The sequence below is a fragment of the Pempheris klunzingeri genome, chromosome 6 (genome assembly GCF_042242105.1).
Source record: "Pempheris klunzingeri isolate RE-2024b chromosome 6, fPemKlu1.hap1, whole genome shotgun sequence".
In the NCBI taxonomy this organism is placed as follows: Eukaryota; Metazoa; Chordata; class Actinopteri; order Acropomatiformes; family Pempheridae; genus Pempheris; species Pempheris klunzingeri.
The window spans coordinates 8,978,791-9,003,483 of NC_092017.1; the positions used below are offsets into that span (position 1 = coordinate 8,978,791).

A 24,693-nucleotide genomic window follows, 5' to 3' on the forward strand; every position below is an offset into this window, starting at 1 on the left:
CACACACATACACACATTAATAAAACACATAAAATTAGAAAACATTTTTTTCTCTGCTCCATATTCATTGGTATTGTTTATTTTTAATTCAATGTCTTGATTCTTCTGATTTAAGGGGAAATCATATCACACAATTGTGCAATGTCATCTTTAAAAAGAAAACAGTCAACTAGGCCTACCGGCTCTGACTGCATGAGATTCAGAGTAGATCCCTGAGGGAGATCCTCAAGCACATGATCCCAGTATGATGCAGGGAGACACAAAGGACCACCTTTACAATTCAGTTTCATGGTTTTTCAGGCCAAACATCTGCTGAGTTCTGAAGCTGCCATTAGGTGGCATCATTGACCAATGTACATTATCCTTCAAGCTCATGAGATGAAATGGAGAGAGGAGCAATCTTTATTTACTACGTACAGTTCTAAGGTCAGTTTTATGATATATTTAGGTTAGGTAATTATTGTATTTTCTACACGACTATGCATGTAAGATTAAATGACCAAACAGTATACAAAATAGAGGATCACATCAACTTGCAGATACATTAAATGCTGCTGCTTGCAAATGCATTACCCTAACAGGAAGTTAACTCTTAAAGGACTACTTTTGACATATATATATTTTATTTATGCTATCCATGCTAGTTATCATAAGCAGCAAATCTCTACCAGCAAGTCAGCCATGAATCATACAGTCGTGATTACATCAGATTTGAACTGAACATTAATCACACATCACTGTGCAGGCAGGTAGACTTTTATCTTGTCCATCAGTGCAGTGGGACCTTGTAGGAAATCAGGAAGGTTGTTCCTGTTGATGTAGGCGGCCAAGCCCACGGCAGCAGCTGACAGAGCCAGAGGCAGCATGAACGACCTCTTGGCTTTGGGTTCATCACAGGGCCTTGTCTGCATGGGTTGAGCCACTCTCTCCCACTGAGTGAAGATGGCCTGACGGGCTCCCGCCCACTTTCCTGGCCCTCTGAGACGATACTGGTAAGGTGTGCCGGGACCGAACATCACATTCAGTCCCAGCCTGGGATCTGTCAGCAGCATCTTCAGGAAATTGGGTTGAACCCCCACCAGCTGTGCTATCTCATCCATGTAGCTGATATAGTCAACCTGGATGGTGTGTCTCTGACTGGTGACATACCTGGAAAAGAGACTCAAGCTGAACATGTTGTGGATAACAGCATTTGGTGCCTTTTAAATCCCAAACGGACTACTAACTCCTCCTAACGTGGATAAAAATTCACAATTCTACCTTTTAGCCATTGCCTCCTCCTTGTACTGAATATCTTTTAGCATGCAAGTCATCGAGGGAAGCTTGATGTTACCTGTTATAAATGAGAGCAATGGTGAGAGAATAGGCTTCTTATACTCAATGTATTTCTGTAAACAAAGGAGTTTTAAGCAAAAGCTCTTGTTCATTATTTTACAGAACCTGTATTACCTTTAAAGACGCGTGTGGCCCATCTGGCCTGCATCTCAGAGACGGGTATAGTGCCTCCCAGTGGCTGCACTAGACCAATGATGGCCAGCGTGGGGCGGTCCAACTCAGGAGGAAACACATTCTTGTACAGAGATGCTTTGTTCTGAGACGCTGAGACCACATGAGAGGCCAGGAAAGGAAAGGAAAACCTGTAACCAGTGGCAAACACCTGCAAGACAAAGATCTCATCTCAGTCACACACCACTGGCCAACTGCACTGCTGTGCTCTGTGTGTGTGTGTGTGTGTGTGTGTGTGTGTGTGTGTGTGTGTGTGTGTGAGTGAGTGAGCACACACTCGTAATTATTATACCTACCACCAGATCAACACCTTCCACTACACTGCCGTCATCAAACTCCACACTGGACCCCTGAAATCTGCGGATGTTGGTTTTCACCTGAACTGTTCCAGATAGGATCCGGTTGGGAAGCTCATCATTCACTGTGGGATGTTGGCTGAACAATCTGAGATTTATATTATTACACTGGTTAGTTATGCTGTCATAAAACATTTTCTAGTACAAAAGCCTTTTACTAAGCTGCAATATATGCTGTTGCTGCAATACCTGTGCTTTGGCTTCAAGTTGTACAGACTGTGATCAAATCTTTGGTTGACTTTTCTCTCAGTCATGCTGCAGACTAAACCAAAGGGAAGCGTTTGGCGGATAAACCTCACTAGCCTGTTGTTGACCATATCACGAGGAAGACCATTGTCTGAAACTCGATTTTGGATCCATGCTCCCCTCCGAGTGCTTAGATATACCTGTAAAGTAAGAAGTGAAGAAGTAAATCATTATGCCAGGTGAAGAGATCAAAGCCTTATTGTGCACCTGTGATGATCCATAAGTGCCCAACCTGCTTGGTGACTCTGCTCAGCTCCACTGCGATGTCTCCTCCAGAGTTTCCTATCCCAATCACCACAACCTTTTTATTCCTCCATTCCTCAGGTGTCTTGTAGTCTCTGCTGTGGAAATACTTTCCCTTGAAAGTGTCAATGCCTGAGAGGATAGATTGTAATTTTATCATTATTATCATTATTATTATTATAATTATTATTAATCTAACCTGTGTTCTGACTAAACTAAACAACAGACCTAAAGCAGATTGTTTCAGACACTCATAGTCACACATTTACATGTGTCATATCTTGAAGGACTCCGGTTCAATTTTCTGTTTCTCCGTACAGCCTGACAGGCAATGAATGAGTGAGTATACAGTGTAAAATATAGGAATAAGGACTTGATTCATGAGATGAATCTTTCCATATTAATGTGATAGCAAAGCAGGAAATACACTGTTTAGCTTACAAACTATATTATCTTATTGAAATGTGTGTCTTGGCTTTTTTCTTGTGTAATAGTGGATAGTTAAGACACACTTATTCAAACAATCAGTGAGGCTCAGGGTGGACAGTCTCTGTTAGGATGGGGCTGCTCACAACCAAAAGACATTTGCAACCTGTTTTTACAGGTTGCAAGCAGGCACAGCTTCATGTTAAGGGGTGGTAAGACATATCATGAAGGCACGATAACGACTAACTTACTCTTGTCTTTATATCTTTATCATCATGCAACCTTAACACTATTCCAAAGGTTGATTCTTAAATTACACATAATTTACAATACAATCATAATTTTCTTCTCCAAATTGTCCCTGAGTGAACAGGTTTTTTATATCCTGTAAGGTGTTACCTGGGAAGTCCTGCAGAGGCATGTTGGGATGGCAGTGATGTCCAATGCAGATCATCACGGCTTCAAAGATGTGCTTCTCCTTTTCGCCATCCTTGGTCTCCGTCTCAACATCCCACTGGCCGGACTGAGAAAAATCGGATCTCTGCTTCACCTGCAAGACTGTGGTCTGAACGATAAAAAGGCAGAAACAGTCAAACTAGGTGTTTTAATACAGTTGCATCTACGGATTATAAATTCAGCTGCCTGTAATCATGAAATAAGCAACATTTTACAGTCGAGAAAGAGATGAAACATCACGCTCAGTGTTGTGTACTTTAGTGAAGCATCCTTACATTGAAGCGTATGTGCTTGGTGAGCTGGAAGTGGTCGGCATACATTCGGAAGTAGTCCATGATGAGGGAGTTGTGCATGTAGTTGGGGAAGTGTGCAGGGACGGGAAAATCACTGAAACACATCATCTCCTTGGAGGTGTTGATGATGACGGAGTGGTAGATGCTGGCCCTGTCTGCCTCTGGATTCTCCTGCACAAACAGCCACACAGTGAGAATAAACTCATCCAAGTACAGAAAACTCTGTGAGGAAAAGAAGGTCCAACCTGCGCGCAGTGTGACCCACCTTAAACCTCCACAGACCACCAATGTCATCGCTGCTTTCAAAGCAGACGGGCTCCAGCCCCTCATCCAGACAGCACTTGATGCAAGCCAGACCTGAACTACCTGCTCCAACCACAGCCACACGACGAGTCATATCTCAGCTCTGTCAAGGATGAAGATCAGTCTGGAAAGTATTTCATCTGATAAGAAGATGATAGATTTGTGGAGCTACAAACAGCTGCCGACTTTCAGTGTTGATTACATATTAAAAGTTAATGTGTACATAGTCTAGTAACATTTTGAAGGCCAGTTTATTCCACTAACACTCTGCAAAACACAGAACCATGGTATTATAGTAGTATATATAGTATAGGTAATTATAGTTCAAATGATTGTATTTATTCATATCTATTTATTTAGCCCAATGACACTTGTACAACATGTAGAGACTATAATCTGTTTGTTAATATTATATCTAATATCATTGGACATCAACAAAGTGAAATACAGAATAACTTTCATATATCAAAGACGTGAGAACTCTTGCAGGCACGTGTGAGTGTCGTCTGTGAAAAATATGTTCCTGACTTTAAGGAATTAAATTGCACAGGTAATAGAAAAAGATAATTTAAGGTTACTACTTAAAACAACAACTTATGCAATTGCAAGCTACTTGAAATCCAATTAATATGCATAGCCACACATCTAAATCAGAGCATGGAAAATACAATAAGTGTGCATTGCTGGGCAAAAAGGTTTTTCACCCAGTGAGAAACAAAACAGAGCTGATGGGCATTAAAAACCAAATTAACTGAATCCAGTCTTCTAATGTTTCCATGCAATCCTGCAAAACACTCACCTGCTGTTACGCAAAAGAGAAAACTCACCGTCGCTCAGGTTAAGACAGTCGTCAAAGGAGTAATGAGCACCGTACTTTAGTGCTTTAGTACATCTGACATTTAATACACAGTCAGTGGCATGCATTGAAAACCTACACACACACACACACACACACACACACACACACTATCTATCTATCTATCTTCTGCACCACTGGGCAGTGGGCATCTGCTGACAAACTATCCCCAGTTTGGACCAGAGATTAGTAAACAGTATATAGTTAACATTAATGTAGTCACTACATTAAATCAAATGTATAATGATGATATAATAGTACTGTGTTAGTAACATATGCATTATTTATATATATATATATATATATATATACACACACACACACACACACATATATATATATATATATATAATTTCATACATACCATAAACCACTGGCATGTCATGAAATACACAACTAAGATGTATTGTTCTTGTAGGTTCTGTTGCTTCATTAAATCCATGTGCAAGAAAAACACTCTACATCGGTGGTCGGTGGAAGAGCACTCCGAGCAGGCCTACTTACATCTGGGTATGTGCCGACACCGACGTGAGTACTTAGTATTACTAGTGCAGTAAATCATTTCACAGCTCTTCACAGCCTTATCTAATCCCTGAACATGAGCACAGTATCTGAACATGGGAAGCCTCTCATGAGATCATGCTAAGCACTAAAAACTAAAGTTTTCTAAAGTTTGCTGCAGCACATCAACTTTTCTTAAATGTCCCGCCCCCATTCGGCCTGTGATTGGTCGGTTTACTAAAGCGAACCCTGACGAGTGGGCTTGATAAAAACAAACTAGTGATCTTACCCCTGTTGTCTTGTGTCCCAGCTGATAGTTGACTAAAAGTGGTGTGGCCGGGCTCAGGAGTGGGGGGGGGGTCTCTGCTCTCTGCTGCCTCCAGGCTCACTCGGCTGAGATGACTGACAGCCAACGGCGCCAAATAAATCATTTGTTATCTTAAAAGAAAATGTGGCTGGGCCTGCCCCGGGGGATGTCAACCTCATCTCTCCCGAGTTATTGGCACTATTACCGGTCATTGTTTTCTCGTCCATTCAGCGCATCTGCAGACTTTATCCAAGGGGCGGGCCCAGGTAAAGTCACATGGATTGGACAGAGAGTAATTGGCTGTGAGAGGGAGGCTGACAGGTGTAATGACCAACCACAGGGGCTGGTGAGAGGGCCGAGGACTCTGCCGTGTCGCTCTTGTTTCTGTGAGGGGATGCTGAGGAGGCCCACAGGGGTTTGTCCTGGTCATGACACGACAGAGAGCTGCTCACTAACAAAACAACTTTATGTCTTGACTTTATTGATTAATTAAGTTAAGAACACAGACCTTGTTTCAGCGGTCTGTCCGTCACAAGCTCTGATAAACCTGCCAACAAAAACAGGAAAGTGACATGTGAACAACTGTCCTGTGGTTGTAGCCGCTCATTGCACAGTGCTGTACTTTATGTTTTTAACTTCACCATCTGCATTATTAAAACATATTAGTATTATTCTCTTGAGGCTACTTACTATTTTAGTCAAAGTCTCCACATCAACATTCATTATAAGTTTAGACTTTTAGATGAACAGAAAGTTTTATCATCAAACAATTTAAAATATAGGCCTGATTTATTCCTGATTACACACAACTATTAAACAAATATTTAACTGCTTTAGAAAAACAGGCTTAGATGATGTAAAGACTTGTCCGTTATTATTTAAGGTGATTAAAGGTTTTGGTCATAGTAGGACTGCTTTTTTTATTTATACGATCATACACTTTGTCTTTCTCCAACCAAGGATTAAATGAAGGATTGATGACACATTGAAATGTAGCGTCATTGCCTTTCAGCCATGCCCACGTTTGTGTTCTTGTTTTGCAAATGAGGACATATTTAAAAAGCGTGTCTTATTCAGGCGTGAACAACGAAGACGCCGTCTTCTCTGGGCCAAAGCTCATTTAAAATGGACTGAGGCAAAATGGAAAACTGTTCAGATTAATCAAAATTTGAAATTCTTTTTGGAAACCACGGATGCCTAAAGAGGAGAGGGACCGTCCAGCTTGTTATCAGTAAACGGTTCAAAAGCCTGCATTTCTGATGGTATGGGGTTGTATTAGTGCCTGTGGCGTGGGGATGCTAGACAATGGTAAACAAGGCCCTGTCCCAAGTTTGAGAAGCGTTGCTGCCATGAAATTAAAAATGACATTCTTTTTCTTAAATGGTACATTTTCTTAGTTTAAACATTTGAGATGTTTTCTATGTTCTATTTTGAATAAAATATGAGTTTATGAGATTTGATCATGACATCCTGTTTTTATTTTTTTGTTTTACATTTTACACAGCGTCCCAACTTTTTTGGAACTGGGGTTGTTGTATGTGCATTAAGCATTTGCCAAGAAGATGGAGATCCCAGAGCAATCACACCTTAAAATCGTATGTTGAATAACAATTTGTAGATTAGTTAAACCTCTATCATTTAAAGCCACCATGAGGTGGCCACATTGTCTAATATATCATTATATTACCCGTCTCGGGATCACAGGTAGTATAGTGTAAAAATTACATATATGCATTTTAAATGTATGAAGAGCAATAACAGCTGAAAAGGACCACGCATGAGGTGCACATCACTGTGCAGGCAGGTAGACTTTTATCTTGTCCATCAGTGCAGTGGGACCTTGTAGGAAATCAGGAAGGTTGTTCCGGTTGATGTAGGCGGCCAAGCCCACGGCAGCAGCTGACAGAGCCAGAGGCAGCATGAACGACCTCTTGGCTTTGGGTTCATCACAGGGCCTGGTCTGCATGGGTTGAGCCACTCTCTCCCACTGAGTGAAGATGGCCTGACGGGCTCCCGCCCACTTTCCTGGCCCTCTGAGACGATACTGGTAGGGCGAGCCGGGACCGAACATCACATTCAGTCCCAGCCTGGGATCTGTCAGCAGCATCTTCAGAAAGTTGGGTTGAACCCCCACCAGCTGTGCTATCTCATCCATGTAGCTGATATAGTCAACCTGGATGGTGTGTCTCTGACTGGTGACATACCTGGAAAAGAGACTCAAGCTGAACATGTTGTGGATAACAGCATTTGGTGCCTTTTAAATCCAAAACGGACTACTAACTCCTCCTAATGTAGATAAAAATTCACAATTCTACCTTTTCGCCATTGCCTCCTCCTTGCACTGAATATCTTTTAGCATGCAAGTCATCGAGGGAAGCTTGATGCAGCCTATTTGAGAGGAGACATTGTGACAGAGGTTTGTCCTGTTAAACACAAACTACTTCTGTAAAGGACTGAGTGATGAGAAATGGTTGCACGTCTTAATGTGCCTGTATTACCTTTAAAGACGCGTGTGGCCCATCTGGCCTGCATCTCAGAGATGGGCATAATGGCTCCCAGTGGCTGCACTAGACCAATGATGGCCAGCGTGGGGCGGTCCAACTCAGGAGGAAACACATACTTGTACAGAGATGCTTTGTTCTGAGACGCTGAGACCACATGAGAGGCCAGGAAAGGAAAGGAAAACCTGTAACCAGTGGCAAACACCTGCAAGACAAAGATCTCATCTCAGTCACACACCACTGGCCAACTGCACTGCTGTGCTCTGTGTGTGTGTGTGTGTGTGTGTGTGTGTGTGTGTGTGTGTGTGTGTGTGTGTGTGTGAGTGAGTGAGCACACACTCGTAATTATTATACCTACCACCAGATCAACACCTTCCACTACACTGCCGTCATCAAACTCCACACTGGACCCCTGAAATCTGCGGATGTTGGGTTTCACCTGAACTGTTCCAGATAGGATCCGGTTGGGAAGCTCATCATTCACTGTGGGATGTTGGCTGAACAATCTGAGATTTATATTATTACACTGGTTAGTTATGCTGTCATAAAACATTTTCTAGTACAAAAGCCTTTTACTAAGCTGCAATATATGCTGTTGCTGCAATACCTGTGCTTTGGCTTCAAGTTGTACAGACTGTGATCAAATCTTTGGTTGACTTTTCTCTCAGTCATGCTGCAGACTAAACCAAAGGGAAGCGTTTGGCGGATAAACCTCACTAGCCTGTTGTTGACCATATCACCAGGAAGACCTTTGTCTGAAACTCGATTTAGGATCCATGCTCCTCTCCGAGTGCTTAGATATACCTGTAAAGTAAGAAGTGAAGAAGTAAATCATTATGCCAGGTGAAGAGATCAAAGCCTTATTGTGCACCTGTGATGATCCATAAGTGCCCAACCTGCTTGGTGACTCTGCTCAGCTCCACTGCGATGTCTCCTCCAGAGTTTCCTATCCCAATCACCACAACCTTTTTATTCCTCCATTCCTCAGGTGTCTTGTAGTCTCTGCTGTGGAAATACTTTCCCTTGAAAGTGTCAATGCCTGAGAGGATAGATTGTAATTTTATCATTATTATCATTATTATTATTATAATTATTATTAATCTAACCTGTGTTCTGACTAAACTAAACAACAGACCTAAAGCAGATTGTTTCAGACACTCATAGTCACACATTTACATGTGTCATATCTTGAAGGACTCCGGTTCAATTTTCTGTTTCTCCGTACAGCCTGACAGGCAATGAATGAGTGAGTATACAGTGTAAAATATAGGAATAAGGACTTGATTCATGAGATGAATCTTTCCATATTAATGTGATAGCAAAGCAGGAAATACACTGTTTAGCTTACAAACTATATTATCTTATTGAAATGTGTGTCTTGGCTTTTTTCTTGTGTAATAGTGGATAGTTAAGACACACTTATTCAAACAATCAGTGAGGCTCAGGGTGGACAGTCTCTGTTAGGATGGGGCTGCTCACAACCAAAAGACATTTGCAACCTGTTTTTACAGGTTGCAAGCAGGCACAGCTTCATGTTAAGGGGTGGTAAGACATATCATGAAGGCACGATAACGACTAACTTACTCTTGTGTTCATATCTTTATCATCATGCAACCTTAACACTATTCCAAAGGTTGATTCTTAAATTACACTATCATAATTTTCTTCTCCAAATTGTCCCTGAGTGAACAGGTTTTTTATATCCTGTAAGGTGTTACCTGGGAAGTCCTGCAGAGGCATGTTGGGATGGCAGTGATGTCCAATGCAGATCATCACGGCTTCAAAGATGTGCTTCTCCTTTTCGCCATCCTTGGTCTCCGTCTCAACATCCCACTGGCCGGACTGAGAAAAATCGGATCTCTGCTTCACCTGCAAGACTTTGGTCTGAACGATAAAAAGGCAGAAACAGTCAAACTAGGTGTTATAATACAGTTTCATTTACTGATTACACATCACAATCGAGAAAGAGATGAAACATCACGCTCAGTGTTGTGTACTTTAGTGAAGCATCCTTACATTGAAGCGTATGTGCTTGGTGAGCTGAAAGTGGTCGGCATACATTCGGAAGTAGTCCATGATGAGGGAGTTGTGCATGTAGTTGGGGAAGTGTTCAGGGATGGGAAAATCACTGAAACACATCATCTCCTTGGAGGTGTTGATGATGACGGAGTGGTAGATGCTGGCCCTGTCTGCCTCTGGATTCTCCTGCACAAACAGCCACACAGTGAGAATAAACTCATCCAAGTACAGAAAACTCTGTGAGGAAAAGAAGGTCCAACCTGCGCGCAGTGTGACCCACCTTAAACCTCCACAGACCACCAATGTCATCGCTGCTTTCAAAGCAGACGGGCTCCAGCCCCTCATCCAGACAGCACTTGATGCAGGCCAGACCTGAACTACCTCCTCCAACCACAGCCACACGACGAGTCATATCTCAGCTCTGTCAAGGATGAAGATCAGTCTGGAAAATATTTCATCTGATAAGAAGATGATAGATTTGTGGAGCTACAAACAGCATAAAAAAAACAAAGCTGATGCACCAATATATGTTTCCTTCCTGTGATAGAGACCTGCTGCCGACTTTCAGTGTTGATTACATATTAAAAGTTAATGTGTACATAGTCTAGTAACATTTTGAAGGCCAGTTTATTCCACTAACACTCTGCAAAACACAGAACCATGGTTATAAAGTATTGTTGTTGAATGTTTATGACCACAAGCAATAGATTTTATAGTGTCTTGATGCTACAGTATGTCCTGAGCTGTTATGGGTTCATGTCAAACACTCTACATAACTTTGCTTTTACAAAAACCCTCTTGAAACTATTAGACTGACTCTTCTTCAGAAGACTGATGTGTGTCCTCTGTTTAACTAGGAGAATACTTATTATCAAAGCAGTGCATTTATAAATGTGACTCAACATCAACAGAAACGTTTTAAGCGTGGCTGCAAACCAAGAATTTAATTATAGTTCAAATGATTGTATTTATTCATATCTATTTATTTAGCCCAATGACACTTGTACAACATGTAGAGACTATAATCTGTTTGTTAATATTATATCTAATATCATTGGACATCAACAAAGTGAAATACAGAATAACTTTCATATATCAAAGACGTGAAAACTCTTGCAGGCACGTGTGAGTGTCGTCTGTGAAAAATATGTTCTTGACTTTAAGGAATTAAATTGCACAGGTAATAGAAAAAGATAATTTAAGGTTACTACTTAAAACAACAACTTATGCAATTGCAAGCTACTTGAAATCCAATTAATATGCATAGCCACACATCTAAATCAGAGCATGGAAAATACAATAAGTGTGCATTGCTGGGCAAAAAGGTTTTTCACCCAGTGAGAAACAAAACAGAGCTGATGGGCATTAAAAACCAAATTAACTGAATCCAGTCTTCTAATGTTTCCATGCAATCCTGCAAAACACTCACCTGCTGTTACACAAAAGAGAAAACTCACCGTCGCTCAGGTTAAGAGAGTCGTCAAAGGAGTAATGAGCACCGTACTTTAGTAGATCTGACCTTTAGTACAGTCAGTGGCATGCACTGAAAACCTACCCCCACACACACACTATGCAATAGATGTCAAATAAAACAAGGAGAGCATGCTGGTCTTAGTAAGAGGCAGAGGTGGGACCAAGTCATTGTTTTGCAAGTCACAAGTACAGTGGAGCAAAAAAGTATTTAGTCAGCCACCAATTGTGCAAGTTCTCCCACTTAAAAAGATGAGAGGCCTGTAATTTTCATCATAGGTACACTTCAACTATGAGAGACAGAATGAGAAAAAATCACATTGTCTGATTTTTAAAGAATTTATTTGCAAATTATGGTGGAAAATAAGTATTTGGTCAATAACAAAAGTTCATCTCAATACTTTGTTATATACCCTTTGTTGGCAATGACAGAGGTCAAACGTTTTCTGTAAGTCTTCACAAGGTTTTCACACACTGTTGCTGGTATTTTGGCCCATTCCTCCATGCAGATCTCCTCTAGAGCAGTGATGTTTTGGGGTCGCTGGGCAACACGGACTTTCAACTCCCTCCAAATATTTTCTATGGGGTTGAGATCTGGAGACTGGCTAGGCCACTCCAGGTCCTTGAAATGCTTCTTATGAAGCCACTCCTTCGTTGCCCGGGCGGTGTGTTTGGGATCATTGTCATGCTGAAAGACCCAGCCACGTTTCATCTTCAATGCCCTTGCTGATGGAAGGAGGTTTTCACTCAAAATCTCACGATACATGGCCCCATTCATTCTTTCCTTTACACGGATCAGTCATCCTGGTCCCTTTGCAGAAAACAGCCCCAAAGCATGATGTTTCCACCCCCATGCTTCACAGTAGGTATGGTGTTCTCTGGATGCAACTCAGCATTCTTTCTCCTCCAAACACGACAAGTTGAGTTTTTACCAAAAAGTTCTATTTTGGTTTCATCTGACCATATGACATTCTCCCAATCCTCTTCTGGATCATCCAAATGCTCTCTAGCAAACTTCAGACGGGCCTGGACATGCACTGGCTTAAGCAGGGGGACACTGTCTGGCACTGCAGGATTTGAGTCCCTGGCGGCGTAGTGTGTTACTGATGGTAGCCTTTGTAACTTTGGTCGCAGCTCTCTGCAGGTCATTCACTAGGTCCCCCCGTGTGGTTCTGGGATTTTTGCTCACCGTTCTTGTCATCATTTTGACCCCACGGGGTGAGATCTTGCGTGGAGCCCCAGATCGAGGGAGATTATCAGTGGTCTTGTATGTCTTCCATTTTCTAATAATTGCTCCCACAGTTGATTTCTTCACACCAAGCTGTTTACCTATTGCAGATTCAGTCTTCCCAGCCTAGTGCAGGTCTACAATTTTGTTTCTGGTGTCCTTTGACAGCTCTTTGGTCTTGGCCATAGTGGAAGTTGGAGTGTGACTGTTTGAGGTTGTGGACGTGTGTCTTTTATACTGATAACGAGTTCAAACAGGTGCCATTAATACAGGTAACGAGTGGAGGACAGAGGAGCCTCTTAAAGAAGTTACAGGTCTGTGAGAGCCAGAAATCTTGTTTGTAGGTGACCAAATACTTATTTTACAGAGGAATTGACCAATTAATTCATTAAATATCCTACAATGTGATTTCCTGGATTCTTTCCCCCATTCTGTCTCTCATAGTTGAAGTGTACCTATGATGAAAATTACAGGCACCTCTCATCTTTTTAAGTGGGAGAACTTGCACAATTGGTGGCTGACTAAATACTTTTTTGCCCCGCTGTAAGTCTCAAGTCCTACCATTTGAGTTTCAAGTCCTTTTAACAACAGAGAAATAATATTTGCACAGATCATGTATGCTACAACATCTGTATTTATTCAAACCTTTTTTAGCAAGAACATTGTTCAAACACATTTGAAAGAAACAAATGCAAATGTAATTTGCACAAAAAGTGCTTGTTAAGCACGGGGCTCAGAGACAGGGTGGACCCAAAAGCACGAAGCGAGAACTCAGACAGATTAACAAGCTTTTAATTCAACACAATACTTACAGAAACAAGATACTTACTACAACAAGGCATGGAAAACTATGGCTTGGTTCAAAATACTTTAGACCATTGACGCTTGGACAAGACAAGACAATCCGGCACAAGACAAAGGGAGACACAGACAATATATACACAAGGTAATGGGGAACAGGTGGAGACAATCAGGGCGGGGCAGACAATCACACTGGCGGGAAAACACAAGGGCAGGAAGCCAACAGCCTGAAACGAGAGGAGAGTTTTAGTTTTCAAAATAAAACAGGAAGTGAGACGGGACAAGACAAAAGTGAACATAGACAAACTAACACACACGATGAGACATGACAGTACCCCCCCCACTAGGACCGGCTCCTGACGGCCCAGGAGTGTCAGGGTGGCGTCTATAAAAGTCATCAATTATGTCTTTGTCCATGACGAAACTGGCCGGGACCCAGGACCATTCCTCTGGCCCGTAGCCCTCCCAGTCCACCAAGAGCTGGTGCCCCCGACCCCTCCTCCGAACAGCCAGTAGCTGCTTGACCGCATACACTGGACCCCCTTGGACCAGACGAGGTGGTGGAGGAGGTGGAACCATAGGACTGTCCTTGACGGGTTTCAGTCTGCTTACGTGGAATGTTGGATGGATTCTGAGAGACCTGGGTAACTTCACATGGACAGAAACAGGATAAATGACTTTTGACACGGGAAATGGGCCCACAAACCTGGGGGCCAACTTCCGGGAATGTACATGGAGGGGAAGGTCTCTCGTGGAGAGCCAGACCCTCTGTCCTGGCTGATATTCTGGGGTTGGTCTGCGTTGGCGATCTGCCGTGGTCTTCATCCGGTCCCAGCTCCTTAGCAGGACCTGGCGAGCTGCAGCCCAGATCCGCTGACAGCGGCGCACCATAGCCTGTGCCGACGGTACGGTAACTTCCTTCTCGGAGGCAGAAAACAGAGGTGGCTGGTACCCATGTACTACCTGAAAGGGAGAGAGTCCTGTGGCTGTGGTAGGAAGTGTATTGTGGGCATACTCCACCCAGGTCAGATGGTCACTCCAGGCAGTCTGGTTCTGGGAAATAAGACATCGCAGACATGTTTCGAGTTCTTGATTAAGGCGTTCTGTTTGGCCATTTGACTCAGGGTGATAACCTGAGGACAAGCTGACAGTGGCCCCTATGAGGTGGCAAAATTCTTTCCAGAATCTTGCCACAAACTGTGGCCCCCAGTCAGACACAATATCTGTGGGAAATCCATGGATCCTGAAAATGTGCTGTAACATTACCTTGGCTGTCGTTTTGGCAGAAGGCAGTGCCACAAAATGCACCATCTTAGAGAAGCGATCTACCACTGTCAATATCGTAGTGTTACCACGTGAGGACGGGAGTCCGGTGACAAAGTCGATGGACAGGTGTGACCAGGGACGTGCTGGAACTGGCAGTGGATGCAACAATCCCATCTGTGCCTGCCTAGAAGTCTTGTTCATAGCACAGATATGACATGCAGATACATAGTCTGAAACATCCTTTGCCAATGTAGGCCACCAGAACCGCTGTCTGATTACAAAAATTGTCCATTTCGTACCTGGATGGCATGTGAGCAGCGCCGTATGAGCCCAGTGTATAACTTGTGGGCGCAACCGCTCCGGAACAAATAGCCTGTTGTCAGGACATCCGCTCGGAACTGGGTCATCACCAATTGCCTGCTGCACATCGTTTTCTATTTGCCAGGACACCGTTCCTATCACATGGTTTAGTGGTAGGATGGGTTCGGGGTCCCTGGCATCAGGGTCAGGATCGTACAAACGAGACAAGGAATCTGGTTTAGTGTTCTGGGAGCCCGGTCTATAGGACAGCGTGAATGAGAGTTCAGTCTCTTTGCTTTCCTGACGTACTCCAAGTTCTTATGGTCCGTCCAGACTAAACACGGCTGTTCTGCTCCCTCCAGCCAGTGTCTCCACTCCTCCAGGGCTGTTTTCACAGCCAGCAGTTCCCGGTTGCCCACGTCATAATTCCTCTCTGCTGGGGTCAACTTCCGAGAGAGGTAGGCGCATGGATGAACCCATCCATCTGTCGCAGACCTCTGCGACAGAACAGCGCCCACCCCTGTGTTGGAGGCGTCGACCTCTACCACGAACTGCCGTTGCGGGTCAGGAACAGAGAGGACTGGAGCTGTGGTGAAAGCCTGCTTCAGGCGCTTAAAGGCCTCCTCGGCCTGCGGGTTCCACACGAACTGCTGTTTGGAAGAAGTGAGAGCATGCAGTGGAGCAGCAATGGAACTGAAATTTCAGATAAACCGGCGATAAAAATTGGCAAAACCGAGAAACTGTTGCACCTTCTTTCTGTTACCTGGTGTTGGCCACTTGGCGACAGCACTAACCTTTTCAGGGTCCATGCAGATTTGGTTAGCTGTGACAATATAGCCCAAGAAGGAGATGGTGGAAACATGAAACTCACTTTTCCGCCTTCACAAACAGCTGATTTTGTAACAGGCGGGACAAGACTAACCTGACATGAGCCTGGTGCGAGTCCAAGTCAGGGGAAAAGATAAGAATGTCATCCAAATAAACGAAAACAAAGACATTCAGAAATTCCCTCAGCACCTCATTGATGAAGCCCTGGAACACCGCTGGAGCGTTCGTGAGTCCAAAAGGCATCACCAGATACTAATAATGCCCTGTTGGGGTGTTAAAACCTGTTTTCCACTCATCCCCCTCTCAAATCCTGATTAAGTGATAAGCATTGCGGAGATCTAACTTAGTGAACACAGTAGCCTGTTGCAACAGCTCAAAGGCAGAGGATAATAATGGGAGTGGGTAACGGTTCTTAACAGTTATGGCATTGAGGGGACTATAGTCTATACAGGGTCTGAGGGAATCATCCTTCTTCCCCACAAAAAAGAATCCTGCTCCAGCGGGAGAGGAGGATGGTCTGATGATCCCAGCCTTGAGGGACGAAGCAATATACTCATCCACGGCCCTCCTTTCGGGCCCTGAGATGGAGTAGAGTCGTCCCTTGGGGATGGGTGCGCCGGGAAGCAGTTCGATGGCACAGTCATGAGGTCTGTGGGGAGGCAGAGATGTAGCCCGTGTTTTGCTGAATGCCTCCCTAAGAGCCCTATAACACTCAGGGAACCGTGTGGAACCGTCACCTACCCCCAGACTTACCTTAGTCAAGGTGCGAGGAGGATAGTCACTGTTTGAAAAATGGCTCACCAGTGCCGTCCTCACGCCTGGTGAGTCCCGTCTTTTAACGGGCAAGCCGTTAAAAGGTGGCCCTGCTGCCCACAGTAAAAGCAGGCCCCCTCTGATCGCCGCCGCCGCTCCTCTTGATTTTGTTGCATCGGCTCCTCTCCGCCTGCCAGGGGTGCCTTTCTTCCTGAAGGCTGGGGTGCCCTCAGTACCGCTCTTGGGGACTCCGACGGCTTAGAGGAGAGCCCCGGGTAGCCAACAGGTTGGCTGGAAGCCTGGTGTCGCTCTCCCGCCCGGTCCCTTAAACGGTTGTCCACCTGGGTAGTCATGTCTATAAAGTCCTCCAGCTCTGTGGGGAGCTGGAACGGAGCCAACTGGTCCTTTATCGGTCCCGCAAGTCCATTGAAAAAGGCGTCCAGCAGCGCCGGAGTAATCCAGCTGCAGTCGGCAGCCAGCGTGCGGAACCCAATAGCATAGTCAATCACCGAGCCCATCCCCTGCTTGCACTGGAGAAGGGCTCGTGAAGCCTCTCTCGCCGGAGAGGTGTGGTCAAAAATCCGACTCAGTGTGTCCTGAAAAAGTTTTATGTCCTGGCATCAAGGAGCCTGCCGGGACCACTCAGCGGTGGCCCATGCCGCAGCCCTCCCAGCCAGGTGTGACACCATAAATGCCACCTTGGCCTGGTCTGTGGGGTACAGGACAGAGTGGAGTTTAAAATGTAAATCGCACTGTACAATAAAAGTTCTGCAGTCACCTGAGTCCCCAGAAAACCTTTCCGGTGCGGCCAGGTGCGGAGCTGACAGGGAAGGTGACTGGGACGGCAGTGACTGGGACGGCGGACCTGTGGGTGATGGTGCAACTGGGGACGGAGGTGCAGGTTCCAGCCGTTAGAACCCGGTGGAGTTGTTCCGCCATGTGTTGCACCTGCGCCGTCACTGACTCCTGGAAGTTTCCCTGGTGGTCGACCAGATCCTTCACCCCGTGGTGGATGGATCTAAGTTGCTCCTCATGCTGGGAGAGCATGGAGCCCTGAGCTGACAGAGCTGTCTTGATCGAGCTCACTTTGGCTGGGTATGTGGCATGTCTGGCCGGATTGTACTGTTAAGCACGGGGCTCAGAGACAGGGTGGACCCAAAAGCACGAAGCGAGAACTCACAGACAGATTAACAAGCTTTTAATTCAACACAATACTTACAGAAACAAGATACTTACTACAACAAGGCATGGAAAACTATGGCTTGGTTCAAAATACTTTAGACCATTGACGCTTGGACAAGACAATCCGGCACAAGACAAAGGGAGACGCAGACAATATATACACAAGGTAATGGGGAACAGGTGGAGACAATCAGGGCGGGGCAGACAATCACACTGGCGGGAAAACACAGAAGGGCAGGAAGCCAACGGCCTGAAACGAGAGGAGAGTTTTAGTTTTCAAAATAAAACAGGAAGTGAGAGACGGGACAACACACACAGACATGACAGTGCTAACATTGTATTCCCATAGCATACTGCACTATAACTAGTTGCACAGCAGCTTCTGTCCTGTATTGTATTGATCTCACATCATATTGCAAAACAGTTTTCACCTTCAACTAGACAGGCCCTTTTACTTTACTTAAATCTAGCCTTAACCTTTTCTAGGCCCTATAAGCTAGTGTTAGCTTAGTTTACCGTTCTTTGTGCAGCTTCAAATGTCGAACAAAGTTGGAAGTTGTTGCGTCTCCGTCCGTAATCTTCGACCCGCATGTTTTACATTCGTTTTTTGTTGACCACCTCGTAGTTTTTATACCCAAACAAAACTATCTTAGGTATCATTTTTGCCAACTGGCGCGCTGCTTTATCCGCTTCATTGGTTGTCCTGTAATTTGATTGGTTGGATGCTGTCGGATCAAAACAACGTGGATCTAATTTGATTGGATGTCGGGCCGACACCGCGCTCGCTCACGCACGCACACACAGATATAGATATATAGCGGTCCATGTCAACATACTTTTTAATCTTTGGGTTTGGGGAAAGTAGCAAGTCTTTTCAAGTCAAAAGGGTCAAGTCCAAGTGAAGTCACGAGTTACTGATGTTAAAGTCCAAGTCGAGTTGCAAGTCTCTTCACATTTTGTCAAGTCGAGTCTAAAGTCATCAAATTCATGACTCGAGTCAGACTCGAGTCCAAGTCATGTGACTGGCCAGAAGGAGCACATATTGGCACCATGGCACCAAGATGGCAATCTATCCATCCATCCATCTTTCTTCTGAAAAAGTAAAACTGAAACTCATTGTCTGTGAACACAGTTAAAGCTATACCATACAAAGAAGAAGCCATATGTGAACACGATCCTGAAACAACGCTGTCTTCTCTGGGCCAAAGCTCGTTTAAAATGGACTGAGGCAAAATGGAAAACTGTTCTGTGCCAGTTTGAGATTTGATCATGACATCCTGTTTTTATTTACATTTTACACAGCGTCCCAACTTTTTTGGAATTGGGATTGGAGTATGTGCATTAAGCATTTGCCAAGAAGATGGAGATACCAGGGCAATCACACCTTAAAATTGTATGTTGAATAACAATTTGTAGATTAGATGTAGTTAAACCTCTATCATTTAAAGCATATATCATATTGCCCTTCTCAGGATCACTGGTAGTATAGTGTAAAAATTACATATATGTATTTTAAATGTATGAAGAGCAATAACAGCTGAAAAGGACCATGCATGAGGTGCACATCACTGTGCAGGCAGGTAGACTTTTATCTTGTCCATCAGTGCAGTGGGACCTTGTAGGAAATCAGGAAGGTTGTTCCGGTTGATGTAGGCGGCCAAGCCCACGGCAGCAGCTGACAGAGCCAGAGGCAGCATGAACGACCTCTTGGCTTTGGGCTCATCACAGGGCCTGGTCTGCATGGGTTGAGCCACTCTCTCCCACTGAGTGAAGATGGCCTGACGGGCTCCCGCCCACTTTCCTGGCCCTCTGAGACGATACTGGTAGGGCGTGCAGGGGCCAAACATCACATTCAGTCCCAGCCTGGGATCTGTCAGCAGCATCTTCAGAAAGTTGGGTTGAACCCCCACCAGCTGTGCTATCTCATCCATGTAGCTGATATAGTCAACCTGGATGGTGTGTCTCTGACTGGTGACATACCTGGAAAAGAGACTCAAGCTGAACATGTTGTGGATAACAGCATTTGGTGCCTTTTAAATCCAAAACGGACTACTAACTCCTCCTAACGTGGATAAAAATTCACAATTCTACCTTTTCGCCATTGCCTCCTCCTTGCACTGAATATCTTTTAGCATGCAAGTCATCGAGGGAAGCTTGATGCAGCCTATTTGAGAGGAGACATTGTGACAGAGGTTTGTCCTGTTAAACACAAACTACTTCTGTAAAGGACTGAGTGATGAGAAATGGTTGCACGTCTTAATGTGCCTGTATTACCTTTAAAGACGCGTGTGGCCCATCTGGCCTGCATCTCAGAGATGGGCATAATGGCTCCCAGTGGCTGCACTAGACCAATGATGGCCAGCGTGGGGCGGTCCAACTCAGGAGGAAACACATACTTGTACAGAGATGCTTTGTTCTGAGACGCTGAGACCACATGGGAGGCCAGGAAAGGAAAGGAAAACCTGTAACCAGTGGCAAACACCTGCAAGACAAAGATCTCATCTCAGTCACACACCACTGGCCAACTGCACTGCTGTGCTCTGTGTGTGTGTGTGTGTGTGTGTGTGTGTGTGTGTGTGTGTGAGTGAGCACACACTCGTAATTATTATACCTACCACCAGATCAACACCTTCCACTACACTGCCATCATCAAACTCCACATTGGACCCCTGAAATCTGCGGATGTTGGGTTTCACCTGAACTGTTCCAGATAGGATCCGGTTGGGAAGCTCATCATTCACTGTGGGATGTTGGCTGAACAACCTGAGATTTATATTATTACACTAGTTAGTTATGTTACAATAATTTGATGACATTTGATGGCATTTTCTTTAAGACAGAAAGTCTAAAGCACCTTGAATAACATGTTGCACAGAAATGCTGATAATGTTGCCCCACAGCTATAGATCTACATCATTATGATACAGTTAGGTCATTATGAAAATTAGCTAAATTCTACCCCTGAGGAGCATGAATGTCAGCAAATTTAAAGGCAGTGAGCCCATTATATTACATGATGTAGTGTGCATTCACATTTTATTTGTGAATACACACTGCAGTTCAAAATCTGGCACTGTGCCCCCCACAGAAAAGTTCATATTGATGGATTTTGGCACTCTTCTCATTATTCATTAGTCTTGGTTCTATTATTTTTCCTCTAGCTTTAAGTTTTATCTAAATGTGTTTACAGTTTGCCAAACTGGCCCCAAAAGAAATATTGGTTGTTCGTATTTGCAATGTACCCATGAATGTGCAGCCTGAAAACACAAACATGCAGTCGTTCAAAAGCTATTTGATTAAGGTAGAAATATAAAAAAGGTTAAATAAAAATCAAATGAAGCACCTGTGCTTTGGCTTAAGGTTATACAGAGCATGGTCGAATCTTTGGTTGAGCCGGTTCTCCACCACACCACAGAAAAAACAAGAGGGAAGGAATTTCTGCAGATAATACACCACCCTGTTGAATAACAAATCAAGGGGCATCCCATTATCCCCAACTCGGTTGAGAACCCAGGCTCCCCTTCGAGTGCTCAGGTAAAGCTGGGAAGAGAAGACATAGCCGCCAGTCATTATAGTGGTACGTTAGAAATCTTTATCCAATATCAATGCAGCATTTATAAGTGGTTGTATATGTTAAATGCATTTAGTTATGTTATCATTTCCCCATTTTCTCTGTTACCTGTAATCAAGCCTGTTTGTTTTCTTTTACATCCTCAGTTTAACTTCCAACTTTCTGGTGTATGTCGAAACTGTGAATTTGTTTTAGAATATAATAGAATAGGAAGCCTTTATCATCATTATACAATGTACAATGAGATTTGAGGAGCAACTCCTTTAAGGCGCAGTTTACACATTGTTTGATTGACTGTTGGGGTTTTCTAAATCTTCTAGATTCTACTGTAAAGCTGTGTTAATGATCTAAACGATGAAGTTGGAAAATAGAATGTCGTCTTTGCTGACAGGAACGATAAGAGTGAATTTTACACATGTTTGAATATAACTATCTCCTCCAAACCTGCTTGGTGACTCTGCTCAGCTCCACTGCAATGTCTCCTCCAGAGTTTCCTATCCCAATCACCACAACCTTTTTATTCCTCCACTCCTCAGGTGTCTTGTAGTCTCTGCTGTGGAAATACTTCCCCTTAAACGTATCAATGCCTGAAAAAGACAAAGACTTGTGGCAGCTGGACAAAGTGAATCTCTACTTTGTATTTGAAGTACACATCACAGCTTTGCCCTAAAAAATATTGTTTAGGCCACGTGTAGAGAAGTCCGGCCAAAAAGGTCAAGGAAGGTGGCAGGCAGGCGGACTCAGCAGCCTTCTTGTGTGCAAAAGAGGTGATTTTATTTCACAATGCTCCATGAAGTTAAACTTAAATTACAAAACAATATAAAAAATTATTTATAATGAAACATAATTTCAAAACTAAACTGTAGCTACTCAAAAAAGGACAAGATTGCACAGCACAGCACAGCCCTCGCCTCTCTGCCTCTCTGCCTCTCTGCCTCTCTGTCAATCCATTACCCCCACTACTACTTATATATTATAATAGGGCATTCAATTCACACCTTGGCTCACTTCAGCTCTACCATTCAGCAACATGGTGACCCAGTCTGCACCCCGAATGCAAATAAATCTGCAAATAAAATGACAGCACACTCTACAAACCTCAAGACACCTCCAACCATTTTCCCACAAGCTAAATCAACAATAATTTATCCGCTTCAATACCAACGAAACGTTTGTCAAAAGGAAAAAAACCCTCCACTTGGTCTGACCCAATGATGTCACTCTGATATCACAAACACCATAAATTGGGGAAGTGCTGGGCCCGCCTCCTCTCCAAACACTACTCTGGCACGGTGAGCCAGAACAAACAAAGAAAGGTAAGTATAAACAAAGGAACGAACAATTGAATCACATTTTACCTGCAACTTAATAAAGGATAACTGAACTAATTGACTGTGTTTTACTTTAATGCTTCATGCACTAGATGTAAACTGTAACCTAATAACACAAACAAACCCGGGAAAGTATGTGTCTCAATGTTACTGGCCTGGTTAAATTAAAGAAAAACACACACAAGGAAAACAGAATGTAGCATGAACATGTCCAGGGACAAGTGGTGAGGAGAAATGAGCTCTCACCCACTTTGTCACACCACGGCTGAGGACATTATCCTGACATTTTCTTTCTGTCTGGGTGGTGATACTTTCTGTTGACACAGCATTGTGAAACCATGTTGTACAGGGTCACTATCACACACCTTTATACAGTGTCAAAGGTCGATCCTGGCAGTGGTGGAAGAAGTGCTCAGAAAGTACTAATACAGCACTGTGAAAGTTGAAGCATTTACCAATACTAAAAGTATCTATCTATATCTATTATATCTGATGTTTCTGGATTGATATCACGGTATTAATGTGTACTGTATGGCGCATTTCACTGCCATATATAAAACAAGAAATATAGCGATACATGGTCTTCACTGGACAGGAAATGTATGACAATTTTGAAACGCAACTAGTTACTAAAGCTGTCAGACAAATGTAGTTGAATAAAATGCAGTGTGCATTTGAATTAATGCACATAGTTGCTTTCCACCACTGGATTCTGGATATTTATATCCTGTAAGGTGTTACCTGGGAAGTCCTGCAGAGGCATGTTGGGATGGCAGTGATGTCCAATGCAGATCATCACGGCATCAAAGATGTGCTTCTTCTTTTCGCCATCCTTGGTCTCCGTCTCAACATCCCACTGGCCGGACTGAGAAAAATCGGATCTCTGCTTCACCTGCAAGACTTTGGTCTGAAAGATAAAAAGATAGAAACAGTCAAACTAGGTGTTTTAATACAGTTTCATTTACTGATTACACATCACAATCGAGAAAGAGATGAAACATCACGCTCAGTGTTGTGTACTTTAGTGAAGCATCCTTACATTGAAGCGTATGTGCTTGGTGAGCTGGAAGTGGTCGGCATACATTCGGAAGTAGTCCATGATGAGGGAGTTGTGCATGTAGTTGGGGAAGTGTTCAGGGATGGGAAAATCACTGAAACACATCATCTCCTTGGAGGTGTTGATGATGACGGAGTGGTAGATGCTGGCCCTGTCTGCCTCTGGATTCTCCTGCACAAACAGCCACAAAGTGAGAATAAACTCATCCAAGTACAGAAAACTCTGTGAGGAAAAGAAGGTCCAACCTGCGCGCAGTGTGACCCACCTTAAACCTCCACAGACCACCAATGTCATCGCTGCTTTCAAAGCAGACGGGCTCCAGCCCCTCATCCAGACAGCACTTGATGCAGGCCAGACCTGAACTACCTGCTCCAACCACAGCCACACGACGAGTCATATCTCAGCTCTGTCAAGGATGAAGATCAGTCTGGAAAATGAAAAAATCACCAAATAACACATGCATGCACGCAGTTTTAACTGCTAGTGTGGACCTTTGTCTACCTGTTGGATCTGTGCCACACACTTGCACACTGACATCCAACTTCAGCACGGATTAATATGTGATCTTCAGTCATCCTGGCAGACATTTAAAATGCAAAGCAAAGCGCTGAAGCAATCAAACCTGCTCTTGGTTGTTTATTTCCTCTGCAGGGCGTTGACAACCGTCTCCGAGCGCGGAGCACCATCTGGTTTAAGTGCTTTTTGTTGTTGTGGTTGATGTTTTGTTACGGGACTCGATCATACAAGCAATAAAAAAGTTACGATCGAGTACCCAAGTTTCTTTCTTACCTTTAGCGGGTTGAAGAAGGAATAGTTTTCCGTGCTGCACACAACTCTGCGGTGGGCGGAGTGAGTTTGAGGAGGACTGTGTGAATTATCAGTGTCCCACAGTG

General features: G+C 43.9%; 2 protein-coding genes across 4 annotated transcripts; both read right to left on the bottom strand.

Annotated features, from left to right (window-relative positions):
• Positions 1-638: 638 nt before the first annotated feature.
• LOC139202271 (flavin-containing monooxygenase 5-like) lies at positions 639-5,559 on the bottom strand. The gene is made up of 10 exons (XM_070831668.1): positions 5,476-5,559; positions 3,792-3,953; positions 3,509-3,697; positions 3,177-3,342; positions 2,341-2,483; positions 2,052-2,248; positions 1,803-1,950; positions 1,450-1,657; positions 1,261-1,333; positions 639-1,149 (listed from the first exon to the last, which is right to left on the bottom strand). Exons 2-10 carry the CDS (start codon positions 3,921-3,923, stop codon positions 735-737), a joined length of 1,671 nt encoding a protein of 556 aa, XP_070687769.1. The 5' UTR covers positions 3,924-3,953; positions 5,476-5,559; the 3' UTR covers positions 639-734.
• A 384-nt stretch (positions 5,560-5,943) lies between these two features.
• Positions 5,944-24,580, bottom strand: LOC139202202 (flavin-containing monooxygenase 5-like). Of its 3 annotated transcripts, XR_011584354.1 has the most exons (11): positions 24,423-24,578; positions 24,066-24,227; positions 23,783-23,971; positions 23,485-23,650; positions 21,857-21,999; positions 21,185-21,381; positions 20,457-20,604; positions 20,116-20,323; positions 19,933-20,005; positions 19,153-19,821; positions 6,291-7,005 (listed from the first exon to the last, which is right to left on the bottom strand). XR_011584354.1 is itself a non-coding variant. In XM_070831563.1 (10 exons), the coding sequence occupies exons 2-10, from the start codon at positions 24,195-24,197 to the stop codon at positions 7,283-7,285; spliced, it is 1,671 nt and encodes a 556-aa protein (XP_070687664.1). In that variant the 5' UTR covers positions 24,198-24,227; positions 24,423-24,580; the 3' UTR covers positions 6,291-7,282. The 3 variants fall into 3 exon arrangements, 2 of the variants coding, with proteins under 2 accessions (XP_070687665.1, XP_070687664.1); XM_070831563.1 differs by lacking the exons at positions 19,153-19,821; positions 19,933-20,005; positions 20,116-20,323; positions 20,457-20,604 and adding exons at positions 7,809-7,881; positions 7,992-8,199; positions 8,353-8,500 and having other exon boundaries at positions 6,291-7,697; positions 24,423-24,580; XM_070831564.1 differs by lacking the exons at positions 19,153-19,821; positions 19,933-20,005; positions 20,116-20,323; ... (5 more) ...; positions 24,066-24,227; positions 24,423-24,578 and adding exons at positions 7,809-7,881; positions 7,992-8,199; positions 8,353-8,500; ... (3 more) ...; positions 10,011-10,199; positions 10,294-10,454 and having other exon boundaries at positions 5,944-7,697.
• Between the last annotated feature and the right edge of the window lie 113 nt (positions 24,581-24,693).

Bases quoted from the DNA above. Each gene is read 5' to 3' on its own strand.
- LOC139202271 (XM_070831668.1), bottom strand. From the start codon at position 3,923: ATGACTCGTCGTGTGGCTGTGGTTGGAGCAGGTAGTTCAGGTCTGGCT. The intron at 2,484-3,176 runs GTAACACCTTAC...CTATCCTCTCAG, and splicing joins GCCTCTGCAGGACTTCCCAG to GCATTGACACTTTCAAGGGA. The intron at 1,658-1,802 runs GTAGGTATAATA...TTTGTCTTGCAG, and splicing joins TGGAAGGTGTTGATCTGGTG to GTGTTTGCCACTGGTTACAG.
- LOC139202202 (XM_070831564.1), bottom strand. From the start codon at position 10,425: ATGACTCGTCGTGTGGCTGTGGTTGGAGGAGGTAGTTCAGGTCTGGCC. The intron at 8,799-8,890 runs GTTGGGCACTTA...CTTACTTTACAG, and splicing joins TGAGCAGAGTCACCAAGCAG to GTATATCTAAGCACTCGGAG. The intron at 8,501-8,601 runs GTATTGCAGCAA...TATAAATCTCAG, and splicing joins AACTTGAAGCCAAAGCACAG to ATTGTTCAGCCAACATCCCA.